Source organism: Anolis sagrei, chromosome 3 (genome assembly GCF_037176765.1).
Source record: "Anolis sagrei isolate rAnoSag1 chromosome 3, rAnoSag1.mat, whole genome shotgun sequence".
Classification (NCBI taxonomy): Eukaryota; Metazoa; Chordata; class Lepidosauria; order Squamata; family Dactyloidae; genus Anolis; species Anolis sagrei.
The window spans coordinates 259617428-259643869 of record NC_090023.1 but is presented as its reverse complement, the minus strand read 5'-3'; the positions used below and the strand labels follow the sequence as shown (position 1 = coordinate 259643869).

Here is a 26442-nt window from a genome sequence, read left to right as displayed (position 1 = left end):
TTATGGAAGGAGCCTCAGACAACTCAGTACCAAGCAGATATTGTTGATTGTCAGCCTTGATATTCTGGGTTGTATAGCTGTGTGAAAGGACCCTACAACTCCCAGGGTTTCATATCATTGAGGCCGATGGCGGTGTCAGACTGCATTGACCCGAAGTAAACTCAGGGAAGGAGCAGGAAATCTTCTCCCTGAGGGAAAAGGCCCACCATCTTTGTCGTCATCCCCATCGCCCCGCTTTTCCCTTTTTCATTGGTTCCTGAGGGAAACGCCTCCTCTCCTGATTGGAAGGCCGCCCTTAGGCCACGCCCCCTCTCGTCTCCCTCCGGTTCGCGCAAACATGGCGGCGTCGGAATGGAGGCGGAAGGCCCTGCGAGGGCTGCTTCGGTGCCCGTGAGTGAGGCCTGGTCCCAGGGCGGGATGGAGGGAAGGAGCAGGGAGGAGGAAGGCACCCGAGGCCGCCATGCCAGGCCTTCTTTCCCCTTTAGAAGCAGAGAAGGAGCGTGATTTCTCAGGCCTTGTGTTTACCTCAGGCGTGTGCCTACTTGGCCCTCCCTCCAGGTGGTTTGGACTTCAGCTCTATTTCCCCGCTTCTAGGAGCATAGTGTCTAGATCTAGGGAAGTCATGCTACCCCTCTATTCTGCTTTGGTTAGACCACACCTGGAATATGGTGTCCAATTCTGGGCACCACAACTGAAGAGAGATATTGACAAGCTGGAATGTGTCCAGAGGAGGGCCACTAAAATGATCAAGGGTCTGGAGAACAAGCCCTATGAGGAGCGGCTTAAGGAACTGGGCATGTTTAGCCTGCAGAAGAGAAGGTTGAGGGGAGACATGATAGCCATGTATACATACGTGAGAGGCAGTCATAGGGAGGAGGGAGTAAGCTTGTTTTCCACTGCCCTGGAGACTAGGACGTGGAAAAATGGCTTCAAACTACAAGAAAGGAGATTCCATCTGAACACGAGGAAGAACTTCCTGACTGTGAGAGCCGTTCAGCAGTGGAACTCTCTGCCCCGGAGTGTGGTGGAGGCTCCTTTGGAAGCTTTTAGACAGAGGCTGGATGGCCATCTGTCAGGGGTGATTTGAATGCAATATTCCTGCTTCTTGGCAGGGGATTGGACTGGATGGCCCATGAGGTCTCTTCCAACTCTTTGATTCTATGATTCTTGGCAGGGGGTTGGACTAGATGGTTGGATGGCCCACAAGTCTATTCCGGCTCTATGATTTATTATCTCTCTCTCTCTCTCTGTATATATATAATACCAGCTGTCCCCTTCCACGCGTTGCTCTGGTCCAGTCTAGTGATCTGGAAAATAAAATAATGAGAAAGTGTTGGTTTCTAATATATATAATTTCTTTATGTTTGTGAGTAAACAATATTTCTTGTTGTTTCTTTGTCATTGTTGATGTGGAGATTGTTTGCCTACTCTGGGATATGCAACATACCATTGTCCTTCTTTGTTCATTCGTTCAGTCGTCTCCGACTCTTCGTGACCTCATGGACCAGCCCACGCCAGAGCTCCCTGTCGGCCGTCACCACCCCCAGCTCCTTCAAGGTCAGTCCAGTCACCTCAAGAATGCCATCCATCCATCTTATTTATTTACCTTACTTATATACCGCTGTTCTCAGCCTGAAGGCGACTCACAGCGGTTCACAACAAATACGAACAGCAAAAATTCAGTGCTACAGTGTAGAAACAGTTAACAACCTAACACATTACACAATTAATAAACAGTTACTACAATACCCATTCACTGTCGTCTCGTCATCAAAAATATGTTCCAGATTCGTCATCCATTGTTCCATTCCAGTGTTCATTAACCAATCATTGCACTAATTATTTGAATGCCTGCTCAAACAGCCAGGTCTTCACCTATTTGCGGAATACCATTAGAGATGGTGCTAGTCAGATGTCCACGGGAAGGGTGTTCCACAGCCGAGGGGCCACCACCGAGAAGGCCCTCTCTCTTGTCCCCGCCAGCCATGCCTGTGAAGCAGGCGGGATCGAGAGCAGAGCCTCCCCGGAAGATCTCAAAGGGGCCGGAACCGTTTAGGGCTTTATAGGCCAGTGCCAGCACCTTGAATTGAGCCCGGTAGCAGATCGGCAGCCAGTGGAGCTGGTACAACAGGGGGGTTGTATGCTCCCTGCGTCCCGCTCCTGTTAGTATCATGGCTGCCGCACGTTGGGCCAGTTGGAGCTTCCGGGCCATCTTCAAAGGCAACCCCACGTAGAGAGCGTTGCAGTAGTCTAAACGGGATGTAACCAGAGCGTGGACTACCGTGGCCAAGTCAGACTTCCCAAGGTACGGGCGCAGCTGGCGCACGAGCCTAAGCTGTGCAAATGCTCCCCTAGTCAATAGCTCATATTTTTATGAATTTGTGTTGTTTTAATTGGTATTGTATCATATAATAATAATAACAACTTTATTTTTAAACCCGCCAACCATCTCCCCAAGGGGACTGGGGGTGGCTTACAAGGGACAAGCCCAACAATCGTCTATTATATATAAAAAATGCTCTGTGCATAATGAGTTCCTTAAAAACAAAAGAACCAATGAACGAAATCACACCAAATTTGGCAATAAAACGTCTCACAACACAAGGAGTGACCATCACTCAAAAAATTATGATTTTGTCATTTGGGAGTTGCAGTTGCTGGGATTTATAGTTCACCTACAATCAAAGAAGACTCTGAACTCCATCAAGGATGGAATTGAACCAAACTTGGCACACAGAACTCCCATGACGAACAGAAAATACTGGAAGGGTTTGGTGGGCATTGACCTTGAGGTTGGGAGTTGTAGTTCATCTACACCCAGAGAGCACTGTGAACTCAAACAATGATGGATCTGGACCAAACTTGGCACAAGCACTCAATACTCCCAAATATGAACACAGATGGAGTTTGGGGGAAATAGACCTTGACATTTGGGAGTTGTAGTCACTGGTATTCACAGTTCACCAACAATCAAAGAGCATTCTGAACCCACAAACGACAGAATCGGGGCAAACTTCCCACACTGAACCCCCATGACCAACAGAAAATACTCAAGGCCAGTCCAACTCCCTTCACCAGGGCAAGAAAACATAATCAAAGTCCACCTGACAAAGAGCCATCCAGCCATAGAAATAGATAGATAGATAGATAGATATGATTCACACACACAGAGAGATATAGTATCATAGATTTGAAAGGGACCCCTAAAGAAGGACAATGATATCTTGCATGTTCCAGGGTGGGCAAACCAGACCATCTCCACATCAACACTGGCAAAGAAGCAGCAAGAAATACTGTTTACCCACAAGCATAAAGAAATTACATATATTAGAAACCAACTTTCTCATTACTTTATTTCCCAGATCAACAGACTGGGCCACAGCAACAGGTGGCAGGAGATAGCTAGTAGTTTTATGAATTTGTGTTGTTTTAATTGGTATTGTATCAGATAATAATAATAACAACAACAACTTTATTTTTATACCCGCCAACCATCTCCCCGAGGGGACTGGGGGTGGCTTACAAGGGACAAGCCCAACAATTACAGATAAAACACAATCAAATTTAAAAAAACATCAGATAAAATATAAAAACAATCACAATTGTAAACAACAACAAAATAATATGGCTGAGAAAGAACATAGCTGGGTTGCTGTAGGTTTTTTCGGGCTATATGGCCATGTTCTAGAGGCATTTTCTCCTGACGTTTCACCTGCATCTATGGCAAGCATCCTCAGAGGTAGTGAGGTCTGTTGGAAGTAGGAAAATGGGTTTATATATCTGTGGAATGACCAGGGTGGGACAAAGGACTTTTGTCTGCTGCAGCTTTGTTATTGTTCATTCGTTCATTTGTCTCCGACTCTTCGTGACCTCATGGACCTGCCCATGCCAGAGCTCCCTGTTGGCCGTCACCACCCCCAGCTCCTTCAAGGGCAAGATGGATGCCATCCATCTTGCCCTTGGTCGGCCCCTCTTTCTTTTACCTTCCACTTTCCCCAGCATAATTGCCTTCTCCAGGCTTTGCTGTCTCCTCATGATGTGGCCAAAGTACTTCAACTTTGTCTCTAGTATCCTTCCCTCCAATGAGCAGCCGGGCTTTATTTCCTGGAGGATGGACTGGTTGGATCTTCTCGCAGTCCAAGGCACTCTCAGAACTTTCCTCCAACACCACAGTTCAAAAGCATCGATCTTCCTTCGCTCCGCCTGCTGCAGCTAGGTGTCCAGAAACTAGACCTACACACTGCCATATAATCCAGACTATCTGTTTTGAACCGGATTATATGAGCTTTTTGTCTAGCTGCAGCAGACAAAAGTCCTTTGTCCCACCCTGGTCATTCCACAGACATATAAACCCTTTTTCCTAGTTCCAACAGACCTCACTACCTCTGAGGATGCTTGCCATAGATGCAGGCGAAACGTCAGGAGAAAATGCCTCTAGAACATGGCCATATAGCCTGAAAAACCAACAACAACCCAGTGATTCCAGCCATGACAGCCTTCGACAATACATTGAACATAGCTGGGGTTCATGTTACGCAGCGTGTGTTTTATTCCAGCAAGCTAATGCCCAAAAACCCAGATGCAAAATAGTCTCAGACCAATAGTCAAAGTGAACAGAAAATCTTTATTCTCTTTACTTTGCAGAGATGAAACAAAACTGACAATGCTGTACATAAAACAGCAGTGCATCATATTTACACAGTCTTTGTAATAAGCATAAAATAAAACATCTTCTAAGCAGCAAATGGGGAATCAAAACACTTGAAGTAAATAGCAATTTCACCATCAGCGTCTCCTGCTGGTACTCCACACTGGTGAAATAGAATTCAGGCAGCCCATCAGGAAACCAGCACCCACCATACTGTATTGAAAAACCTCAAACAGTTATAGCCCCTTGGGCGTGGCACAAGATTGTTTCTTTGACCTACTTAGTCAGCTGAACAAGATAATTACAAACAATAAGGTTTTTCTTCACACATATACTTGTGTCCTGCAAGGACTTACCGTAACAGTTCAGGCTCCATGAATGGAGTACAACCTGAAGGGAGCACAAGGAAAGTGCAACAATCAAGTAGACAGGGCTGGGAATAGTGTCATCAAAAGTGTTGCGGTGGGCACTAAAAGGGCTGGCATAAAGTGGTGAAACTTAAGGTAGATGTGTTGTTAGCCACCTTGAGTCCTTATATTGGGCGAAAGACAGGCTAAAAACAAACAGATTCAGCCTAAAACAGCAGTTTGATTAGGACATTTCTCCTGCTGTTTGCTGAAACCTAGTTCTGAAGATGCCAACCACAGATGCAGGTGAAATGTTAGGAGGGAATGCTATTGGAACATGGCCATACAGCTGGAAAAAACTCACATCTTTTCTGTCAGTTGAGTCTATCCTGGCCTCTGGAGTGAAGGGAAGAACTCAGCTCCACCTTGTGAATGATTGTCCTTCAGGTGTTTCAAGTTAGCTATCATCTTTCTTTGTAACCTCACTGTTTGCTCAAACATTTGGCCATGCCAATGATTGTGGTGATGGAAGTGGTCAACCAAAATATTATTATTATGTTTATCTACACCCCTATTTTTTTCCCCACAAGGAGACTCAAAGCAGATATCTGTAAGGCACCCATTCATTAGTATAGATAAGCCTTTCCCCCCTTTCTGAGTTCTTCTCCCTTTGTCCATAATTTTATTTTTATGGTAAAAAACTTTATGGTTAAACTTCTTGTTTCGACCGCATTCTGTGTTATTTTTCCTTCTCTCGCAGAAAATGGATTTGGGTAACAAGATCCAGAAATTATGCATCTGCAACAGGTCAGTTTGATTTATTTTTTATATAGGAATTTCATATTTTGTTATTAATTTAAAAAGTAATGCTAGACAGTTTAAAAATTATTTCAAGAGAAGTTATGTGTGTTTTACCATGAGGAATCTTAGGCCCTATATCTCAGGATCCGATCCCAGGCTTTCTGTTTTAAACTGGATTATATGAGTCCACATTGCCAGATAATCTGGGATGAACAGAAAATCTGGGATCAGGTCCTAGAATATAGGGCGTGTCTGGAAGGACTCTTAGTGATGGTTTATTGTCTGCAATAAAGGTACATAAATACATCCAAGCTTTGCAGAATTGGGGATTTGAGATTATTTCTGGTTTGATGTTTTGATTTTCTTCACTATAAATGTTGGAAATGACAAGGTGTTAGAAGTATTCTTGCAGCAGATTTCTCCCTTACTCTGCCATGAAGTATTTTTTTCTTGTTAAGCTACTAAATTCATGTCTTAATGATGAATAGTTCAGTGAACCCTGGCTGAAGTGTTGAATTTCTTCTAAGCAAATTAACTTCTTGAAGCCCATTTTAAATGTTCCATCATTTTCAGTGAATAATTATTGTTTCCATGCTAATCTCTTCTGGAGACAATTGTCACATCACATTATTTCTTATCAACATCTGAATTGATATAACGTGGAGTTCTGCATTTCCCTTGGACTGAGTATTTGAAGCCTTGTTGTGTTTAATACTAAACATTTCCAAATTCAGATTGAGAGGAATTGTAGATTTGCTAAACCATAGAGAGGCTGGAGACAGATAATTTTAATTAGGAATTTTAATTAGGAGTTAATTAGGAAAAGTGTTACTGTCCATTGTTTACACCATTATTTTTATTTCTAGCTGAAAAGTTGTTTCTTGAAAAAGCTTATTGTCGAAGACCTTCATGACCGGAATCACGGGGTTGTTGTAGGTTTTTTTGGGCTATATGGCCATGTTCTAGAGGCATTCTCTCCTGACGTTTTGCCTGCGTCTATGGCAAGCATTAAAACCCTGTTTATTGGAGGGAAAAAGCAGTGCATAGAAACATTGTAAGTAATTCCATTTTCAAAACCTTTGCAAATTTCTGAAATCTTTTTTGTATTGGTAGCGATAAGATCATCTCAGGGAATTTAGTAAACTTATGCTACAGTATCCTGATCTGTGAGTTACTAGACCATGACTTCTTTTTAATCTCTCCCTCATCTCCTTTTTGTTTTTGTAAGCAGGACAAAGTAATATCGAGAAGGTCCTTGTGGCAAATCGAGGCGAAATAGCATGCAGAGTAATGCGAACAGCTAGGAAGATGGGAGTGAAGTCAGTGGCTGTTTACAGTGATGCTGACAGGAACTCAATGCACGTGGCAATGGTAAAACCTGCTGGTGAAAATTTATAGGGGCTAAACTTGAAAACACTTGTGACTGGGGAATGAGCAGGAATGTTTGTAATTGATTTTTCTTATGTCTTGAATGGGGCTTTCCCAGAACTGTTGATCCTTCTGCTGAAGATTCCAAGACCTCATTCTTGGGCCTTATGCATGTTTAGCATGTGATCTGTCATTAAGATATGGTGGATTTGTTCCATCAATTTTACAAAATAGCTTCAAGGATGGGCTTTCTAATTAGTAGATTAAGATGGTGCTTTCTGTTATGAAAGGACAACTGAAAAAACAGAAGATGCTTGTAGTCAATGCCATTAATGCAACTATTTCAATCTCTGGAGTTCATTTCCTGTTTTCTACTGAAGCTGTAATATGCATGTATAGATTTATATTTACTGTAATTATTTTACAGATCCAAGTTCAACTCTACCTCTTTTTTTTTAAAAAAATAGTCAAACATTAAAACTTAGAGCCTTGGTCCTGTGTGTAACTTCATTGTCCCATTAAACCCAGTGAAGCTTATTTCTAAATAAGTGTGCAGTAAGCTAGATCTTTCAGAACGATTCACTCCAACAATTTTGGTTTCTGAATTTCTTAGAATCACTATCATGTATTTTGAAACATCATTACAATTTTTCCATTCTATTTTTTCTTGTTTGTAACATATAATAATTGTTATAGCAGGTCTACTTGTGTTATTACAGGCAGATGAAGCATATTGCATTGGTCCGCCACCATCTCAGCAGAGCTATTTAGCCATGGAAAAGATAATGCAAGTGGCCAAAAATTCAGCAGCACAGGTACAAACTATACTTACCTTTGGCATGCATACTCTCTCACTCTGAATTTCCTCTCCTGCTATGCTTGCCTGTTCAAGTATGCACACACATACACAACTATTCTCATTTGTACTCCAAAATAAGGTGGGGTGAGGGGGCATTTAGTCTCCTTGAGTGAATTGAATAATGAAAGAATAGAGTTTCCTACAGCTATAGTTAAACGGGCATCCCTAACATGATAAGGTTAGAGCCTGGACATTTGCCCTCTCTGTTTTTGCATTTTCTTCTACAAATTTCAGACACTTTAAAAATTAAAATGATTATTTAGTAGACCCATTTGTCAGTTTTCACACCTGACACTAAAATATACATTGACTCAGTCATTTGTGCAAATATATTTCCCATTGAGAGAAAGCAGTGGAGTGCAATTGTATGCATTGCCTTTCAGTGCTATGAGTCATAGTATTTTGGACAGATATGCTGCTGGAGATACTGTGCTGTAGTAGTTCTTTTTGTTTTTTTCCTTGACTGACTTGATTCCAGTACTTGGTGCCAGGGGACCTTGCTCTGCCCTTTGTCAGTTATTGCATGAGGTTCTACAAAAGGCAAGGGCAAATTTCAATCCTCCAGGGGTTTTGGACTTACCGGCTGGAGGGCCAGAGTTTGCCCATGCCTAGTCTAGACAGTCTTCCCCTTGTTATAGTTGGCCATGCTCAGGAGGAGAAGTCCTGATTTGTATTTATTTTTTGCTAAGATGAGAAATTCTATAAAATATTAAGCAGAGTTGTCTTGGTTCGTTCATCCACATTGTGGAATTTGTTTTCTCATTATATCTGTTTGGCTCCTTCCTTGCTGTCTTTCCACTGGAAGCCAAAAACCTCTTTATTCTTAAGAGCATTTCCACCTAGTGCTTGGTGCTTCTTATTTTAGGCCATCCACCCAGGCTATGGCTTCCTCTCGGAAAACACTGAATTTGCAGAACTCTGCAACCAAGAAGGAATCATTTTTATAGGACCTCCTTCATCTGCTATCAGAGATATGGGCATCAAGAGGTACCCAGTTCTACTTCATGGATAAATTTGTTATTGAGGGTTGTATATTGAAATTCCATTATTTAAAGAATATGACTATGGCCTTGAATGTATTCCCCACATCTCTCTCTTATACATAAAGCTTATAGACTGTTTTATACATTTGAGAATGGTGTGAATATGAGAACAAGGTATTCAAATACAGTGATTCTTAGCAAGGAGGAGGCAGTGTCACAGGGATAGATAACACTATGCAACAAAATTTGAAAAAAAAAACTGTTCCTGGTTTGAAAGTGTTCGTTCCTATTTAATTTTTAGATACTTACTTTGAAAATAGTTGTTATACTCCCGAAACATTGTTTCCATTATTTCCAGAAACAATAGTTGTTATACTCCAGAAACATTGTTTCCCGAAACATTGTTTCCTGAAACAGCCACTTTTAGTCGCCTTTGGGGAGATAAAGCAGGGTAATAATAATAATAATAATAATAATAATAATAATAATAATAATTGTGGCTGCCACAAACTATGTTGAATTGGTTGAGACTATAAGATATTCCTTGAAAAACTATAGCAAAATGTGCCGCAGGAAGTCCTGCAAAAACAAATTTTTGCAGTTTAATACACTTTCCCATGTTTTTATGATAGACCCAATTAGAAAATGACATTTATAACTCAGGAACAAAACAATGTTACACAGTGTATTTTTTGTGTGTCAGGAATGACTCGAGAAACTGCAAGTCGTTTCTGGTGTGGGAGAACAGGCCTTTTGCAAGGGTGTTTCCTAGGGGACACCCAGATGTTTTACAGTCCTGTGGGAGGCTTCTCTCATGTCCCTGCATGAGAAGTTGGAGCTGACAGACGAGAGCTCACCCCACTTCCTGGATTCGAACTTCTGACCTTTCGGTCATCAGACCTGCCGGCACAAGGGTTTAACCCATTGCACCACCAGGAGCTCCTATACATAGTGTAATCTGCAGCCCAAAGGCTGGATGCAGCCCTCAAATTAATTTTATGCATTCCTTTAACTAATTTAATCTGAGTTGGGAAAGCTTGAAAGAGCAGACAAAATGGGGTTGGAAGAGACAGATAGAATAGCAGAAGGAATGTGGGGGCCCAAGAGAGAACATGGAGCAGAGCAGATAACAAAAGATTGGATTGATGAGAAAGTGGCACAGTGAAAACTATGCATTCCTGAAAAACTCCATGTCTAACAGTGATACTACCCAAAATGTATACAATTTGCATAGATAGATATCTAGATAGATAGGTAGATAGAGATATTGATATGTATGTGTGCATACTGGATCGCCAATTGTGGCTTCCTATGACATATGAACAATTCATTTAATGAGTTGGGTATGTTTTTGGTTTGACTGGGACATTGGATCTACTCCAGTTTTAGTTTAAATTTATAGGCGTATTCTAGATGCTGAAGCTATTTTGCGGATAGGGCTATGTACTGTGAGAAGTAGCTCCTTTAAAGTTGAGACTAAAACTCAAAACTAATTCACAGCTCCACTCATTCGGAAGTCAATTTTTTGTTCTTTTAAAGCAGAACTTTTGAAAGATCTCTAGATTGTGTGAGTCCATTGTTGCAGGTCCGGAGCTGTGTAATCACTGCCATTGATTTTCAAATTGCATTCTTTTGTAGCACTTCCAAGGCCATTATGTCTGCTGCTGGGGTTCCTGTGGTCGAAGGTTATCATGGTGAAGATCAGTCTGACAAGTGCTTGGCAGAGCAAGCCAGAAGAATTGGGTATCCAGTCATGATCAAAGCAGTGCGAGGAGGTGGAGGAAAGGTAAAATCATTTAGAAGTTTGCTGTTCTAGAAAATAAATATTTCAGGTTTTATGTGCCAGTTTTTGCATTGGTACTGCAAATACATGTGTATTATATACTCTGAAAGGACCTTGGAGGGATTTTATTTGTAGTGATCTGAGTAGTCACTGAACTGCAGTTAGTTAGTGAGTGATGTATCTTTATTAAAAATAAATCCAGCAGAAAAATATGTAAGAGTTTGCTGCTTTAAAAGAAACCACACATTCACAGCTTTTCTCCTTACTTTTCTAACTTCCCAGGGTATGAGGATTGCTCTCTCAGAAAAAGAATTTCAGGAACAACTAGAATCAGCCAGGAGAGAAGCAAAGAAATCTTTCAATGATGATGCCATGTTGATAGAGAAGTTTGTAGATAATCCAAGGTAAGACAGTCATCTATCTACTTGTAACCCAGGCATGGGCAAACTTGGGCTCTCCAGGTGTTTAGAAATTCAACTCCCACAATTCCTAACAACCGATATCTGTTGTTTGACCATATGTGTTGTAACCAATTCGACAAGACGTCAGAGATTTAGGGCAGAAAGTGGAATGCGTGAGTTTCATATAGGACAGTTTATGCTAGACCTTGCTTTTCTCCTTTGAATAATTCAGCTTGGCTACTGAAAGGTGAAGATTTGGATCAGTTGATTTCTTCTCAGTACATTAAAATGTTTTATTGCAGACATTGTTACTGGTGGATGTAGGTTATAAACTTTGTCATCCTTCTCTTTTTTTAAATCTGAATCAGGCATGTGGAAGTTCAGGTGTTTGGAGACCACCATGGCAACGCAGTCTATCTGTTTGAAAGAGACTGCAGTGTACAGAGAAGGCATCAGAAAATTATTGAGGAAGCTCCTGGAGTAAGTACCCAGTGAAAAAAAGACAATTGAAAGAACTGTTTGTTTTCTGTTTTTGTGTTGTTTTTTTAACATAAGACACTAATGCCATCTTAGCATATTTTTGTAGGGTGAAAAAAACCCAGTTTCAAAGACCCCAAAACACACAAAACATTGCAAATACAGAGGGGAAAACATACTGAATATGGAAACCAGAATTTGATAAAGTTACCTTTTTTGGACTTACAAAATCCCCAAAGTAGTGGGTGGAGGGTTTTAAGAGTTGACCTCTAAAAGATGATTTCTCCAAGCTATGATGAAATATATTACACTAGGCCAGCTAGCTAGTGTAATATATTTCCATACAGTGTGTGATGTTTCCCCATCTTAAACATTGAAAGGATTTTTTCCCCAAGATTTTTCTGTTAGATTTGTGTGACTGTTAGATTACATTCTCAGACTTTCCCAACCTGATGTGTCTAAGGTATTTTGAGTTTCAGCTCTTGTGAGTATCATTTTAATTGGTCAAGGGTGAGAGACAATTGTGATACAGAAAATCTGATTTAAATTTCCCAAAATTAATGCTAATTGTACCTTTTGGACTTTTATTTTGATAGTGAGCAGTTGTGGTCTCATTGAGACTGGAAATCTTTTTGCCTGTATTTCTTGTATGCCATATCTTATTTGTATTTCGTATCCTACTTGTATTACCGCCCTGTGAAATCATTTTGAATGGCTGAGGAATCTGTCTTGGATATGTTTCAAAAGATGATGACAAGCAGTTAGTAAATCTTTCTTTTAATGGCAGCTTCCATTTGAACTCAGCCATTGAAATGGTTGATGTTAAGGGACTGTAATACTTTTCTTTGCAGTATTTTGAGTTTTTCAGAGTCCTGTTAGATTACTTTTTCAATATATGTTTCATTTTGGAAGTGATTGTGCATGGAATTGTAGGCTGAAAAGAGCATTGAAATTATGGGAGTACTCCTAGCATTTTTAAGGGTAGATAATACTTAAAATTAATTACCCATGTGCATTATGGTGCATTTTATACATGTAATGTAGTTTCTGTTTTTAGCCAGGAATTACACCTGACGTGCGACGGAAACTTGGAGAAGCAGCTGTAAAGGCAGCTAAAGCTGTGAATTATGTTGGAGCAGGTATTGGAAACCTGATTTCCTATTGTTGTTAGTATTAGTATTATCTTTATTTATATCCCGAAGCAGAAAGTTGGACTCAAGGTGGCTAACAATCACAAAATCTAATAATAATTTAGAACAATATAAATACAAAATTTAATAAACAGTGAAATAGTAGTGTGTGGATATAAAGTTCATCTAAAATAAATATGCAATAAATACAATTAAAATTCCTTGAGACTTCTTTTTTTGGATCTAGTTTTTAAAATTTGGTTTCCCTTGTTGCATGATGGATTAGAAATGTAATCCTAAACATCTTCAGGGCCCCATATTGCTTACCCCTGATCTGGTGAAAGCATATCCACACTTATGAATGACATAATCCTCCAACTTTTCAGGAACAGTTGAATTTATAATGGATCGTGAACATAACTTCTATTTCATGGAAATGAACACCAGGCTGCAAGTGGAGCATCCAGTTACAGAAATGATTACAGGGACAGACTTGGTGGAGTGGCAGCTGAAGGTGAGAAGTCATGCAGATGGAAAAGTGGAGGCTGTCAGTTTAAGATCGAGATTGTATCTTTATTTAACACACATTAAAGTAGATTTCTCCTTATATCTGAGGTGGAGAATTCTCAATCTTTCTGTCTTTTACTGTAAACTGAGAAGTGAATTAGGAGTGAAAACATACCTTCTGGGATGTGATCTGTGTGGATTTTTGTATATTTACCTTTTCTTCTAAAGTTGGGACTCAAAGTGACAAATCACATTAGATGATGATGATTTTTGAAATAATACAACTAGCTATACAAAAAATAAAAATTAGCTTGGAATTAAACTATGGACAGTATCAAAAAAGGCTAAACTGTTGTGCTGCAGAAAAAAACTCTGCCGATCAAAAGGTCAGCAGTTTGAGCCCATATAGGGGTGAGCACCCCTGTGAGCCCCAGCTTACCTGCCCACCTAGCAGGTCAAAAGCAGAAATGTGAGTAGATAAATAGGTACTGCATTTAGCAGGAATGTAACAAAAGGACATCAATAGAAGAAAAGCTCTTCGTCATGGAAGATGGAGCGAAAACACCCCCACCCCCCTGGTGGCCAGAGTTGAGCACAACCTCCAAGATGCAGGAAATAAGATCGGAAAACTGCCTTTACCTCTTTTTGTGTTGTCTGTCCTTGTTAATTGTATAATCAGCATTGGGTATTTGCTGTATGTGTTCTGCAAGCTGCTCTAAGGCCCTTTTGGGGTGAGAATGGCGGGGTATAAATACCATAAATAAATAAATAAATAAATAAATAAATAAATAAATAAATAAATAGATTTAATACTATACTTAAGTTTAAATACTATTCTTTATGTTATTAAAATATGTATGTTTTAATACATGCATACATAAATGCACACTAACAAAGGGTATCAACTATAGAAGGATTGGCTTGTTGCAGGTGGAACAAAATTTGGTTGATAAAACTGGAAAGAATTCAGTTTAAAATTAAAGAAGCAGAAAGTTGGAATAAAGAATGAGAAGTTTGGAAACTCGTAACTAGGAAAGATAATAGTGTGGCAATAGGAACCAGTGTTGCGCTTCATTTGTGAGCACAAAATGTGTCATTCCGACAACAGAAAACTTCCATGAACACAGTTCCCCTGATCATTTTGTAAATGTTAGTGTTTAAAACTGTTTGTTTCTGAAAAATATTTTCCTGGATTTTTATGTAATTTGTATTGATTCAGTGAGTTTATTCTAATTGAGATTAAGAATTAGTTTTAGACCATACATGTTTAAAATTGCATTTACATGTGATTTCTTGAGATCATTGGTTCTGAACTAAACACATGAAACTACTTTCTTTTTCAAAGATTGCTGCAGGAGAGAAGATTCCTTTGTCTCAGGAAGAGATCTTGCTCAAGGGCCATGCCTTTGAAGCCAGAATCTACGCTGAAGACCCAGATAATAATTTTATGCCGGGGGCTGGACCCTTATTGCATTTGTCTACACCGCCTTCTGATAGCTGCACCAGGATAGAAACTGGGGTAAGACAAGGTAAAATGAAAGCTATTCATTAGGAGGATTATTTTAATCTTAAATATAATATTGACTAATATCTTTCTTAATAAGGTTTTGCCAAACATTTGAATGTTTGGTCATCTTCTAGAGACCTTTGTATTTCATCAGTTCTATTGTGTGATTTTAAAATTTACATCATTAAGGATTTTATGTCTTTTAATTTATTTTTATAATATATCCTGCTTTTGTTTTAATGTTTTAGTTATAATAATGTTTATTTTAAAAGGGTGGTTTTAACTTGGTACTCCACCAATTGTGTGTGGCCACATTGTTGGCCTTTTAGTCATATATAGTGTCTCTATCTTGACACTTGTTTCATAGTTTCAGTAATTCCATACTTTAGGTTGTAGAGTGACTGCATTGAAATACAGATAGCTTGCAAATAGAGCACCGTATTTTTTATATTGACTGCTTCACCTTTTCAATGAACCAGGTTATTTCTACCTAGACAGAATGGTTTGCTAGCTAGTTGTTTTTTCTTTTTTTCACTTCCTTCCTCTTCCTTATTTCAGACTACCAATTTTCACAAATAGCTTTTCCATTTATTTCTGTTACAGGAGATGAAGTTTCCATACATTATGATCCAATGATTGCTAAATTGGTTGTCTGGGCTGAGGATCGTCAAGCAGCTTTGAGGAAATTAAGATATTGCCTTCGACAATATAATGTAATTATAGGGATTCAAGTTTTTTATTTTTTTGTTTTAAAACATATATATCTGGAGATCTCAGGGTTGTGCTCAATAAAACCAGTCTAACAAACTTAAAACAATACTGTGATTAAAATAATTTTAAAAGACTAAAAGACATATTAAATTATTAATATATTGTTCGTCATTGATGTGATATCAGATAAGTGCTCTAAACATGCACAATTTTTAATTATTCCAAGAGGAAAACAATATGCAGTGTTCCCTCGCTACTTTGTGGTTCACTTTTCGTGGACTCGCTGTTTTATGGGGAAGGAGGAGGGGGAAGAAGAGGAGGACTTGCTTCCTTCCTTCCCTGACAGCGCACATGAGCGAGGAAGGAGGAGGGGGAAGAGGAGGAGGGCTTGCTTCCCTCCCTCCCTCCCTCCCTCCCTCCCTCCCTCCCTCCCTCCCTCCCTCCCTCCCTCCCTCCCTCCCTCCCTTCCTTCCTTCCTTCCTTCCTTCCTTCCTTCCTTCCCTGACAGCACGTACGAGCAGGGAAGGGGAGGAGGAGAAGGGCTTGCTTCCTACCTTCCTTTCTTCCCTGACAGTGTGCAGGAGCGGGGAAGGAGGAGGAGGAAGAGGAGGGCTTGCTTCCTTTCCTTCCTTCCTTTCTTCCCTGACAGTGTGCAGGAGCAGGGAAGGAGGAGGAGGAAGAAGAGGGCTTGCTTCCTTTCCTTCCTTCCTTCCTTCCTTCCTTCCTTCCTTCCTTCCTTCCTTCCTTCCTTCCCTGACAGCGTGCACGAGCAGGGAACGAGGAGGGGGAAGAGGAGGAGGAGCCAGGCACACAAGAAGGAGCCAGCAGGAAGTGTGGTGTGCAAGGGGAGGGGGGAGGAAGCAAGGGGGAAAGAGGAGCGTCCCTACTTTGGATTTTCACTTATTGTGGGTGGTCCTGGAACGTAACACCCGCGATAAGTGAGGGAACACTGTACTGCATAGTTTTGGTCAAAGGAGGTTCGTATTTTAGGTTGGAATTTTGGGAACAATTACTTTCCACCATCTAGTGTTCTTGTTCTCTTCCTTCAACAGATTGTAGGGCTGAACACTAATGTTGATTTCTTATTGAATCTCGCGGGCCACCCGGAGTTTGAAGCCGGAAATGTTCACACCAGTTTTATCCCTCAACATTATGATGAGCTCTTTCCAGCCAAAGGAGCCATATCAAAGATATCTTTGTGTCAGGCAGCACTTGGACTCATCCTGAGAGAGAAAATGATGACAGACACTTTCAGGCTTCAGTCAGAAGGTATATTATGCTATATTATGCTCCCCTCCTTTGGGAAATACATGTACTTCTTAAACAATTATGTATTTTCACATCTTCTTGCTGCCATTAGTATATATTTTAGATCATGGCTATGCTATTTTAGGACACTAGCTACCAGAATTCCCATCAGTGTCCCAGTTCTAGAATTCCGGTTAGTTTTGTTCCTAGTGGAAAGAATGTCTAAAGGAAATTTAGTTCTGTTTTGTGCAGTTTTTTGTCTTCAGTTCAGGACACAGTCTGTGTTATAGTCCAGCTTTTGATTGTTCCTATACCTGATCTCACTGGGAATTCTGGGCCTGCAGATCAGCAAGATAATCAGGAGATTTTAAGCCCTGAGAATGAGTGCTCTCTGTCCAAGGAAGGCCATATTCCAGAAAGGAGTTCCCTAGAGATGAAGGTTGAAGGCTCAGGGTGGGAAGACGAAAGGGCGGAAGATATTACTCTAGGTGGACGAACTAATCGGCAACAGTTAGATAGAAGATTAATGTTCCCTCAACATAGGGTATCTCAGGAAGCAGTGTGAAGGTCAGCTTGCCTATTATCAGTTTTGGAAAGATGTTGTTTTCTATCTATATTCGAAAGGCCAGCAGAGTATTCCCTCACTCCAGACAATGCTGATGTTGGAGCTAAGTCAAGTCTTCCATGTGATTTTTAGTTTCAGGTTTCCTTGAGTTCATGCTTCCTGATTTCATGTTTCATGTTCTGGTGGACTGTTCTTCTGTTGAATGTTGGGACTTTGCCTCCTTTTGTAGTCCTGGTTTTGGATGCATTTTACGTACTTTGAATTTTGAGAATTATTCCTGGATTTTGGACATTTATTTTACACTATTTTGCTGGATTGCTTTATATGTATATTCTTCAATAAACTGCTTTGCTATTTTATCTGGAACTGGATTGTGTGTTAAGTACAGAGGTGATTCCCAGACTTGGAGTGCAACAATCTGGGCATGTAGACAGGAATATATATGAATATGACTTTGGATGGGCCTGAATGTAAAAGGTTCCATTTATGCATCTATATGCAAAATTTATCCCAGGTGGTGTATGTTTGGGATGAAGGCTGCCAACTTTATCTAACAAGTGTAATACAGAGGTTAACATTTTCTCTTTTTTTCCACATTTTTCATATTTTAGATAAGTTCTCCCCATTTGCATCCAGCAGTGGTAGAAGACTAAACATACCCTACGTTAGAAACTTGACTCTGCTAGATGGTGAAAATAGTAAGTGATGATAGAGAAAATGGATGATAAAGAGCAGGCATGGGCCAACCTGGGCCCTCCAGGTGTTTTGGATTTCAACTCCCTAAATTCCTAACAGCCTGCCGGCTGTTAGGAATTGTGGGAGTTGAAGTCCAAAACACCTGGAGGGCCCAAATTGGCCCATGCCTGCTATAAAGAGAACGTGAACAACCATTTTAATTTTGCTCTTTATAACAGTCTCTAACATTAATTCATCTACTGACATTACCTAACTGCCATCCTGTTTAAACCTGAACATCCTAAACTGTCACTGAGTCAGTCATGAGACTGGCAGCCCCTCCCACTGCTTTAGATATATAGAGATAAGGAAACTACCAATCTATTAAGACATATACTTCAGGTTATAAAACAACACATTACAAAACTGATAAACATCATATAGAGGAGGCTTGAGAAGGTTGCTTTCCTCAATAGAAGACACATAGGTGGGTGTGGGAGAAGATCACCCAGACAAGTGGCTCATGCAGTATTATTATTATTATATTTATTTCTAATAGTACTAATTTTGCTATCTGAAAACTGACCCAGAGAACAGTAGAGGAGAGTCACTGGTGTTATATGAATAGTTAAAAAGAAGCACCACTCTTTTAAATATGGGTTGCTCTAGCTACAGTCTTCTGTTGTGTTTGACATGTTTTGTGGTTTTTTTTTTAAAACAGATGTGAATATGACTGTTACCTACAATCATGATGGATCATACAACATGCAGGTAATCTTCTCCATAATATGATTGCAGTTACTAAGGGAGTTAGCAGCCTTCTCAAGCTCTTCCTACCTGATTCCTTTACTAATTTGATCTCTTGAGAGGTCAAATTGGACTTTGTCAATTTGAATGGAGTTCTACAGGATATAAGGAAGGTATAAGTCTAGGGGGTTTGCCTTTAAATATCAATGTGACAACAGCTAGAAATGTGTTTGGAGTTCGGTAGGTGGGCTGCAGTCTTATCTGCTTGTTTTAGCAATTAAGAAATGGCCGTCATTATTTTATTAACAGAAATGATGATGATGATGATGATGACGATGATGATGATGATGATTTTCAAATAGAGGTTGGGAGAAAAGGGAGAAAAACCACTCATTGCTAACCATTGTGCTTTTTTCTTGTCTCAGTGATTAACATTTCTTCTGCTTTATATTTTTTCTCTCTCATCTTAATGACCTTTTGAAGTCTTGGTTTGTATATTACTTCTGAGCAAGTAAATTTAGGACAACGATAGAACATGATGGGTTCAAATGGTAGTCATAGAGGAGCGGGAAAAGCTCTTCCTTTTTTTTTTTTTAGCAGTGAAACCTATTCAATTAAGCATGCATCTTTCCTCTCATCTTGTGCAGAGATGTGGGACATTTATTTCATTTATTTTAGGTATATATTAAAAATACTTAATGCTCTTTGGGCTGTTTGGACTATTGACATTTCTTCTGAAAAACAAACCAAAAGCATTTTTTTAAACCAATTTTAAACAATCACAGATAGTGGAAACAGTATGAAAAGCCAAGCTTGGTTTTAAAGACCAAGGGACGGGCTGTCCACTGGAAGCTCGAAAAGAGGGGAATTCCATAAGCAAGATGGTGCTGTGTTGGGTTGTGTGACATATAAAAGGAAGTGTGTAGCTGTACAAAAAGGGCAGCTTCGTATGGATGTGTATTGTCAGAAGATTCGTTGACTGGAGATGAGGATGGCCCAATGGCATTTTTTTTTAAAAAAAATGCAATTTCCCTAATGTTCTGCTATGCGTTAATGTTGCTGTCTGAAAAACGTGCATCCTAGTTTTGGAGTTCTTTAATTTTTGTCTTTTTTGAACCTGAATAGGTTGCATATGTTGGAAGTATGAACATTTGTGTGCTGAAATCTCTCTAGTGGGTTCTCCTCCCCACCTCCACTTAGTTTGTGACTGCTTCCTTGCCCTCTGTCCTTATTAGGAATGCAACATGAGCTTCTCTTGTACACTCTGTTTTATTTCTTCAAAGAGGAGCAGGGAGTTTTAAAAACTATTAACTGTATTTCAGATACAAGACCAGTCTTTCCATGTTTCTGGATGTGTTTCAAGAGATGGTGCTTCAGATTACATAATATGTTCAGTAAACGGAGTTATTTGTAAATCCAAGATGGTAATTTTGGACAATTCCATTCACCTCTTCTCACCGGTAATATTTTCTTTCATCTTTCTGGGAATCTGATATTCAAAAGGAATTGAATAAAATAAGGGGACAGTTATAGTTTTTATATTATTTTTATATTTTAGAAAAAGGGTTGAATACATTATGCTGTTTCTTTGAAAGCAGTCTATAAGCTTATTGTAATTTTTGAAAAACTATAGTTTTCATTTGTTTAGGCTGGTAGGGTCAGTACAGAGCTATTAAGCTAATAATAAAAGATACATTTCCTACTACCATATGTACTTGAGTATAAACTGACTAGAATATAAGCCGAGGCACCTAATTTTACCACAAAAAACTGGGAAAACGCATTTACTCAAGTATAAGCCGAGGGTGGGAAATGCAGCAGCTACTGGTAAATTTCAAAATAAAAATAGATACCAATAAAATTACATTAATTGAGGCATCAGTAAGTTAAATGTTTTTGAATATTTACATAAAACTGTAATTTAAGGTAACACTGTCTAACTGATTAAACCATTATTCTAACCTTATTCAATATAAATGTGATTACATATCCTTCCAATAATAATAGAGTAAAATAATGACTGTAATAATAATAATAATAGAGTAAAATAATGGAAATGTAATAATAACAGTAATAATAGTGTAAAATAATAAATGTAATAATAATAATAAATGGAGAAAAATAAATATAATAATGGAGTAAAATAATAAACATAATAATAATAGAGTAAAATAATGGAAATGTAATAATAATAATAATAATTAAAAAAATAAAGATTATGTTTTTAATGACAACAATGGAGTGATTGGATGACGACTTGGAACGGTGAACTGTTATACTATGTTATTTATTGTGCAGTACTAAATAGTGCCTGTTGCTAGCCGTCCTGAGTCTCCTTTCAGAGGTGGAGAAGGACAGATAGAAAGCTCCTAATAAATAATAATATATAGAGTAAAATAATAAATGTAATAAAAATAATATTAACAGAGTAAAATAATAAATTACTTTGACTTTAGTATAATCCGAAGGGGGCTTTTTCAGCCAAAAAAAGGACTGAAAAACTCAAATTATATTTGAGTATATACGGTAATTTGTTATTTTTGATAGTTCCCATCGGGTTGACTTCAACTAAAGACGACCTAATGAATGAAATACATCCAATATTCTATCTGGCAGAAATAAACATTCAAAAGAACATCCTAAACAATTCAGTGTCATTGTGAGCGCCCTTTGGAACAGAGTTATAATTGAAATGTATTTGATGAAGAATGGTTTATTTCAAAACCACTCAGGCTTTATAGACATTTTGCATCATTTTCAAAGTATTGTTCCTTCAATTTGGATGTAAGTCTAAATAAGCTAAGAAGATGAATTCATAGTAATGTAACATATCTTGTCAGCATTTTCTGCATGATAGTAAAAAATATTATAATAAAAAATAGCCTAGCAGTGGTCTAACAATGTTGCTGGAGATCAGCTGTTATTGTAAAAAGAATGAAAAGGATTTTAAATGACTCTCTAATTAATATAATGTAAACAATTATCATTAAAAGGCGGTACAGTCAGCCCTATACATTTGCTAGGGTCAGAGGCACAGATTCCCCATGAAAGGTGGGAAACTACAAATAAAAGCACCTTTTAAACATGAAATAGCACTTCTCTGGGAACCTCTAGGTCCTCTAGTGCAACTTTGTGATCATAATCCTGCAGAAGTTGACCATACAGTTGCACTGGAGGACTAAAAGATTGCTAGAAAGACCATATTAATCAAATCTGCAGAAGTTAAACCCACAAACGTGGCAACTCGTATATTTAGTGCCAGACCTGTTAGTATGTGTCGTGTATGGAATGTGGAAATTCTAAACTTCAGTTGTAAAAGGACAGCGTTCATATGTTCTTGGCTGATTTTGTTTTCTCTAGGAAGGCAGTGAGCGGATTGGTCTTCCTTTGCCAAAATACCTCTCTGGAACTAGTGCTGTGGGAGAGCAGAGTGGGGCTGTGGCCCCTATGACAGGGACAATAGAAAAGGTAAGCCTGAGAATCAGGATACACCAGGCTTTGGCAAACCTTGGCCCTCCAGGTGTTTTGGACTTCCACAATTCCTAACAGCCTACTGGCTTTTAGGAATTGTGGGAGTTGAAGTCCAAAACACCTGGAAGGCCTAAGTTTGCACCTGCCTGCCAAATGCTTAATAAATAAAACTAGAAGCACATTTCCTTTTCTGCTCTAGTTCATCTCAGTAACTGAAGAACCTCATGGAGGAGATTCCAAGGCAAATGTACTAAAATATTCCCCAAACTGCATTGCTCTGTTTCTGCTTGACTATAATTCCCATCATTCCCAGTCTTCGTGATCATGCTGACTAGACTAATGGGTCTAGTCATCATGATCATGTGCAAAGCACTAATTTGGGGGAAGATCACTGCAGCAAATCCAGCCCCCTGCTTCCTGGAAATAATTCAGCTGCCTCATATAATAAAATTATATGATAGTATTATAATGTAATACAATATAATACTACTAAAAATAATATGATATTATTATATATTTTATATTAAATGTAATATTACTAATAATATTACAGTATAATGTTATAGTACTATGTAATATATAATATTAATATTGTGCTATGGTAATAATATAATATATTGTATTTACTTTTTACTTGTAAGCCGCTCTGAGCCCCCTTCGGGGTGAGAAGGGCGGCATATAAATGTCGTAAATAAATAAATAAATATAAATCAGTGGCATGGCCAAATCTCAAGGCTATGGATCATTTAAAGTTCCTTTCCTGATAGCTGCCAATCCGTTACAGAGATACTTACCTAGGGTTAAAAAGAAATATTTTTGGCCTTCACAATGGACTCTAGAGTCAACTTCTCCCTAAAAGGTGCCATAAGAAGTTAATGCTAGCATCTTGTGAAATTTGGTGAATGCATTAAGAGAACTCTGAAAAAAAGTCTGCCATTTCCCATAAGTGTGTAAATCTACTTATCCAAGATACAGCAGAGATCAAAAATGTGAGAAATATAGACAAAGGCTGCCAGGCATGAATTAGCAGTGCATGTGCATCAATTTGTCATATTGATGTACTTGGTTCACATGAGGCTATAACCAAACAGTTTATGCTTCACTGCTCTGTCTGTCTAAACTGAGTGTTTGGATAGAAATGCACCCAGCTCATGGTTACAGGAGAATCTGCTAGAGAATCTGTCTTTTTTTTTCTGGCTCAAGCTTTACTGCTGATTCAACTGAAAATTTGTGTTTCTCCACCACTCCTTTAGCATCCTCCCAATGCTAACCCCGCTTGAAAAAATCCTTTTCCGGTTAGAGGATGAGGAGAAAAAGGGGGCTGACTAGGCAGAATAAATTATAATATTATAATGTAATACAATGTAATACTAGTAATAATAATACAATATTATAATTATAATTATATATTTACATTATATGTAATATTACTAATAATATTACAATATAATGGTATAGTGCAATATATTAATATATAATACTGATATTGTACTATGCTAATAATATAATATATTGTATGAAGATATATACTGTAAGCTGCTCTGAGTCCCCTTCGGGGTGAGAAGGACAGCATATAAATGCCGTAAATAAATAAATAAACAAACAAATAAATAATACTTATAAAAAGGAGTTTTGCTGTCACACGTATTAACTAACAATGCCTGTCTTAGTACTGAAAGGTAAATGTGGCAGGTAGTTTTGAATACAGTATGCAAAAAACCTTTGACATGTATGTGCAGCAGTATACTATTTTATCTACCCTATTTATACCCCGCCTTTCTCAACCCCGTAGGGGACTCAAGGTGGCTTACATATATAAGCAACAATTCAATGCCATGTAAACATACATACATAATAAAATAAACATATATATTAAAACATATCAAACCTTATTAAAATCACATTATCCAAAATCATAATCCATGGCCATTCCAAATTGTCATTGCATAATTCCATAATTCTCGAGTGGGTTACTAACTGAATGCTTGATCCCACATCCATGTTTTAGCCTTTTCCTGTAGATCAGGAGGGAGGGGGATGATGTGATTTCATCATGTCTAGTATTGTCTCCATAGAACCAGTAAATTGGGCTCTTAAGTAATAAATGTCAAATGCAAATTATATTTCAGGTTTGCATTTTTAAAAAGCACACTTTTAAAATGTCAAAATGTTATCCTGCTGAGAGAAACTGACTTCCATGGTAAGCTCAGCAAGTGTTTCCATTCTTTATCTTTGCACAAGGGCTATTTTGTCCTGCCTTTTCCTTTCTTATAGGGCTTTTGTTAAAAAAAAAAATTTCATAGTGATGTTTGCATGACAGGAGTATAACATGCAGATTCAGTTCTCATTCACTTTTCAATTTATTAGGTATTTGTGAAAGCCGGGGATAAAGTCCAGGTTGGAGACCCATTAATGGTAATGATAGCGATGAAAATGGAGGTGGGTAATTTTTTTATATAAGATTTTAATTGTATTTGAGTCACAAGCTTAGTGCTCCTGTGGGGATTTGGGTCTGATCTATTTGCACATTGTAGAAATTGCACCTTAAGTGTTGGGAAATGATATATTAACTGAGTAGATATTTGAGGATTGTGCTGTTTGTACTGATAGTGATAATTGGTAACATTTCTAACATTTCCCAGAAGTAAATACTCTATTCTTTTTGTATGCAAAATTATCTCTTATGAGCAAGATCAGTTATTTTCTTCCAATGCTACTTAAGAATTTTTGCTCTGAAGGAAGGCTGTCTGTGTAACTCCTATCAAATATTTATTTATTTATCATATTTATATACTGTCCCTCTCAGCCCAAAGGTAACTTGAGAAACCTTTCCTATAAAGACGAAATCATGGCATTTTATTCTTCTCTCGCAGAATATAAATTTGCAGCTATGTAGAGGCCTTGTCTGGTTTCTTAATAACTTTAGATAAATTAGTACAGTTCTGCTTATTTAATGAATACCAAATTACACTTTGCATTTAATTGTTCTCAGGCAGTGTTAATGCACAAGTGCAATACCAGAAAACATAGCAGTCGTGATGTTGATGTTTTCTCACCAATGCGCTAACTTTTGACCTCCTGTGTTCAGCATAATTTGATGTGACTCACACCTAACCAAAAAAAAAAAAAACCCTTAAACTATAAATGCAGCCTGAAAGATGTGGGGGAAGAGAAGGGGAAATGTAGAATGCATAGATTGAGCTGAGAGAAGGCATATAGTTGAATGTTTTGGATGCTGCCATTTTCAATATTTGCTAAAATAATTAAAATACATATTTTTGTAGGCCCAAATCAACTTTACAATTTTACAACTGTAAATTTGTGAGATATCATATTCTAACAAATTGTGAAAAAGTGTCTGGGGTCAACATTAACATGGCACAGAAATGGAGCCTTGATTAAATATGTGCCATGTCATCCCCACCAGCTATAACTTAATGGATAGCATTTCTTTCTGTTCTGTCATATTCTATCCTGCATATTAGCATGCAGAGGTTGTTCTTGCCTCTCAGTATACCCCTCAGTTTGAATTGGTAGGTTGATGGCACTAAGTGGATCTTGTGCAAATATAGAAACGATTAATGCTTCTTTCTCTGCAGCACACCATTCGTGCCCCAAAAGCAGGAATCATAAAAAAGGTTCTTTATCAGGAAGGATCGCAGGCCAACAGACATGCTCCACTAGTTGAGTTAGTGGAAGAAGAATTGGAGTCAAAATAATTTCCATTGAATGGAGGTGATGAGTTTTGATTCTTTCTTGCTTCTTTTTTATTCTTCAAGAAATCATCTTATTTTAGTCATTGAACGGATCACTAATAAATTGCTCTTATTGACATGATGTTGTTTTGGTAATTTCCTGACAAACTTTGAGGTTCCCAGCACCAGAAAGAAAGGGCACATACAGTTACAAACCTATATTGGGCTCAATACACACTGCATCAAGGACTCAGCCCAGTTCATAGAAAAAAATCAGCAACCTCAAGCTCAACACCAATGACAAGCTCATCAGCTTCGATGTAGTGTCTCTATTTATCAAGATCCTGGCAGCAGACACCTTTGCATAAATCAACCAGAAGTTTGCAGAAGGCATCACAGCCCTGTTTAAGCATTGCTTCACCACAAGCTACTTCCAGTGGGACAATGAATTCTATAAACAGCAAGATGGAGTAGCTATGGGGAGCCCTCTCAGCCCAGTCATAGCAAATTTCTACACTG

The 26442-nt window shown here is 38.5% G+C and overlaps 1 protein-coding gene across 2 annotated transcripts; it reads left to right on the top strand.

Moving 5' to 3' along the window:
* Positions 1-300: 300 nt before the first annotated feature.
* Positions 301-26062, top strand: MCCC1 (methylcrotonyl-CoA carboxylase subunit 1). Of its 2 annotated transcripts, none has more exons than XM_060767441.2 (19): positions 301-390; positions 5756-5802; positions 7028-7167; positions 7884-7979; positions 8889-9010; positions 10645-10792; positions 11072-11193; positions 11559-11670; positions 12725-12806; positions 13184-13311; positions 14650-14833; positions 15415-15524; positions 16575-16791; positions 17947-18033; positions 18732-18781; positions 20080-20217; positions 22118-22225; positions 24596-24667; positions 25828-26062. In XM_060767441.2, exons 1-19 carry the CDS (start codon positions 338-340, stop codon positions 25945-25947), a joined length of 2136 nt encoding a protein of 711 aa, XP_060623424.2. In that variant the 5' UTR covers positions 301-337; the 3' UTR covers positions 25948-26062. The 2 variants fall into 2 exon arrangements, with proteins under 2 accessions (XP_060623424.2, XP_060623423.2); XM_060767440.2 differs by having other exon boundaries at positions 7025-7167.
* The last annotated feature ends 380 nt before the right edge of the window (positions 26063-26442 follow it).

Coding starts and splice junctions, on each gene's coding strand:
- MCCC1 (XM_060767440.2), top strand. CDS start 338: ATGGCGGCGTCGGAATGGAGGCGGAAGGCCCTGCGAGGGCTGCTTCGG. Junction 391..5,755: donor CGAGGGCTGCTTCGGTGCCC/GTGAGTGAGGCC, acceptor CTTCTCTCGCAG/AAAATGGATTTGGGTAACAA. Junction 24,668..25,827: donor TGATAGCGATGAAAATGGAG/GTGGGTAATTTT, acceptor CTTTCTCTGCAG/CACACCATTCGTGCCCCAAA.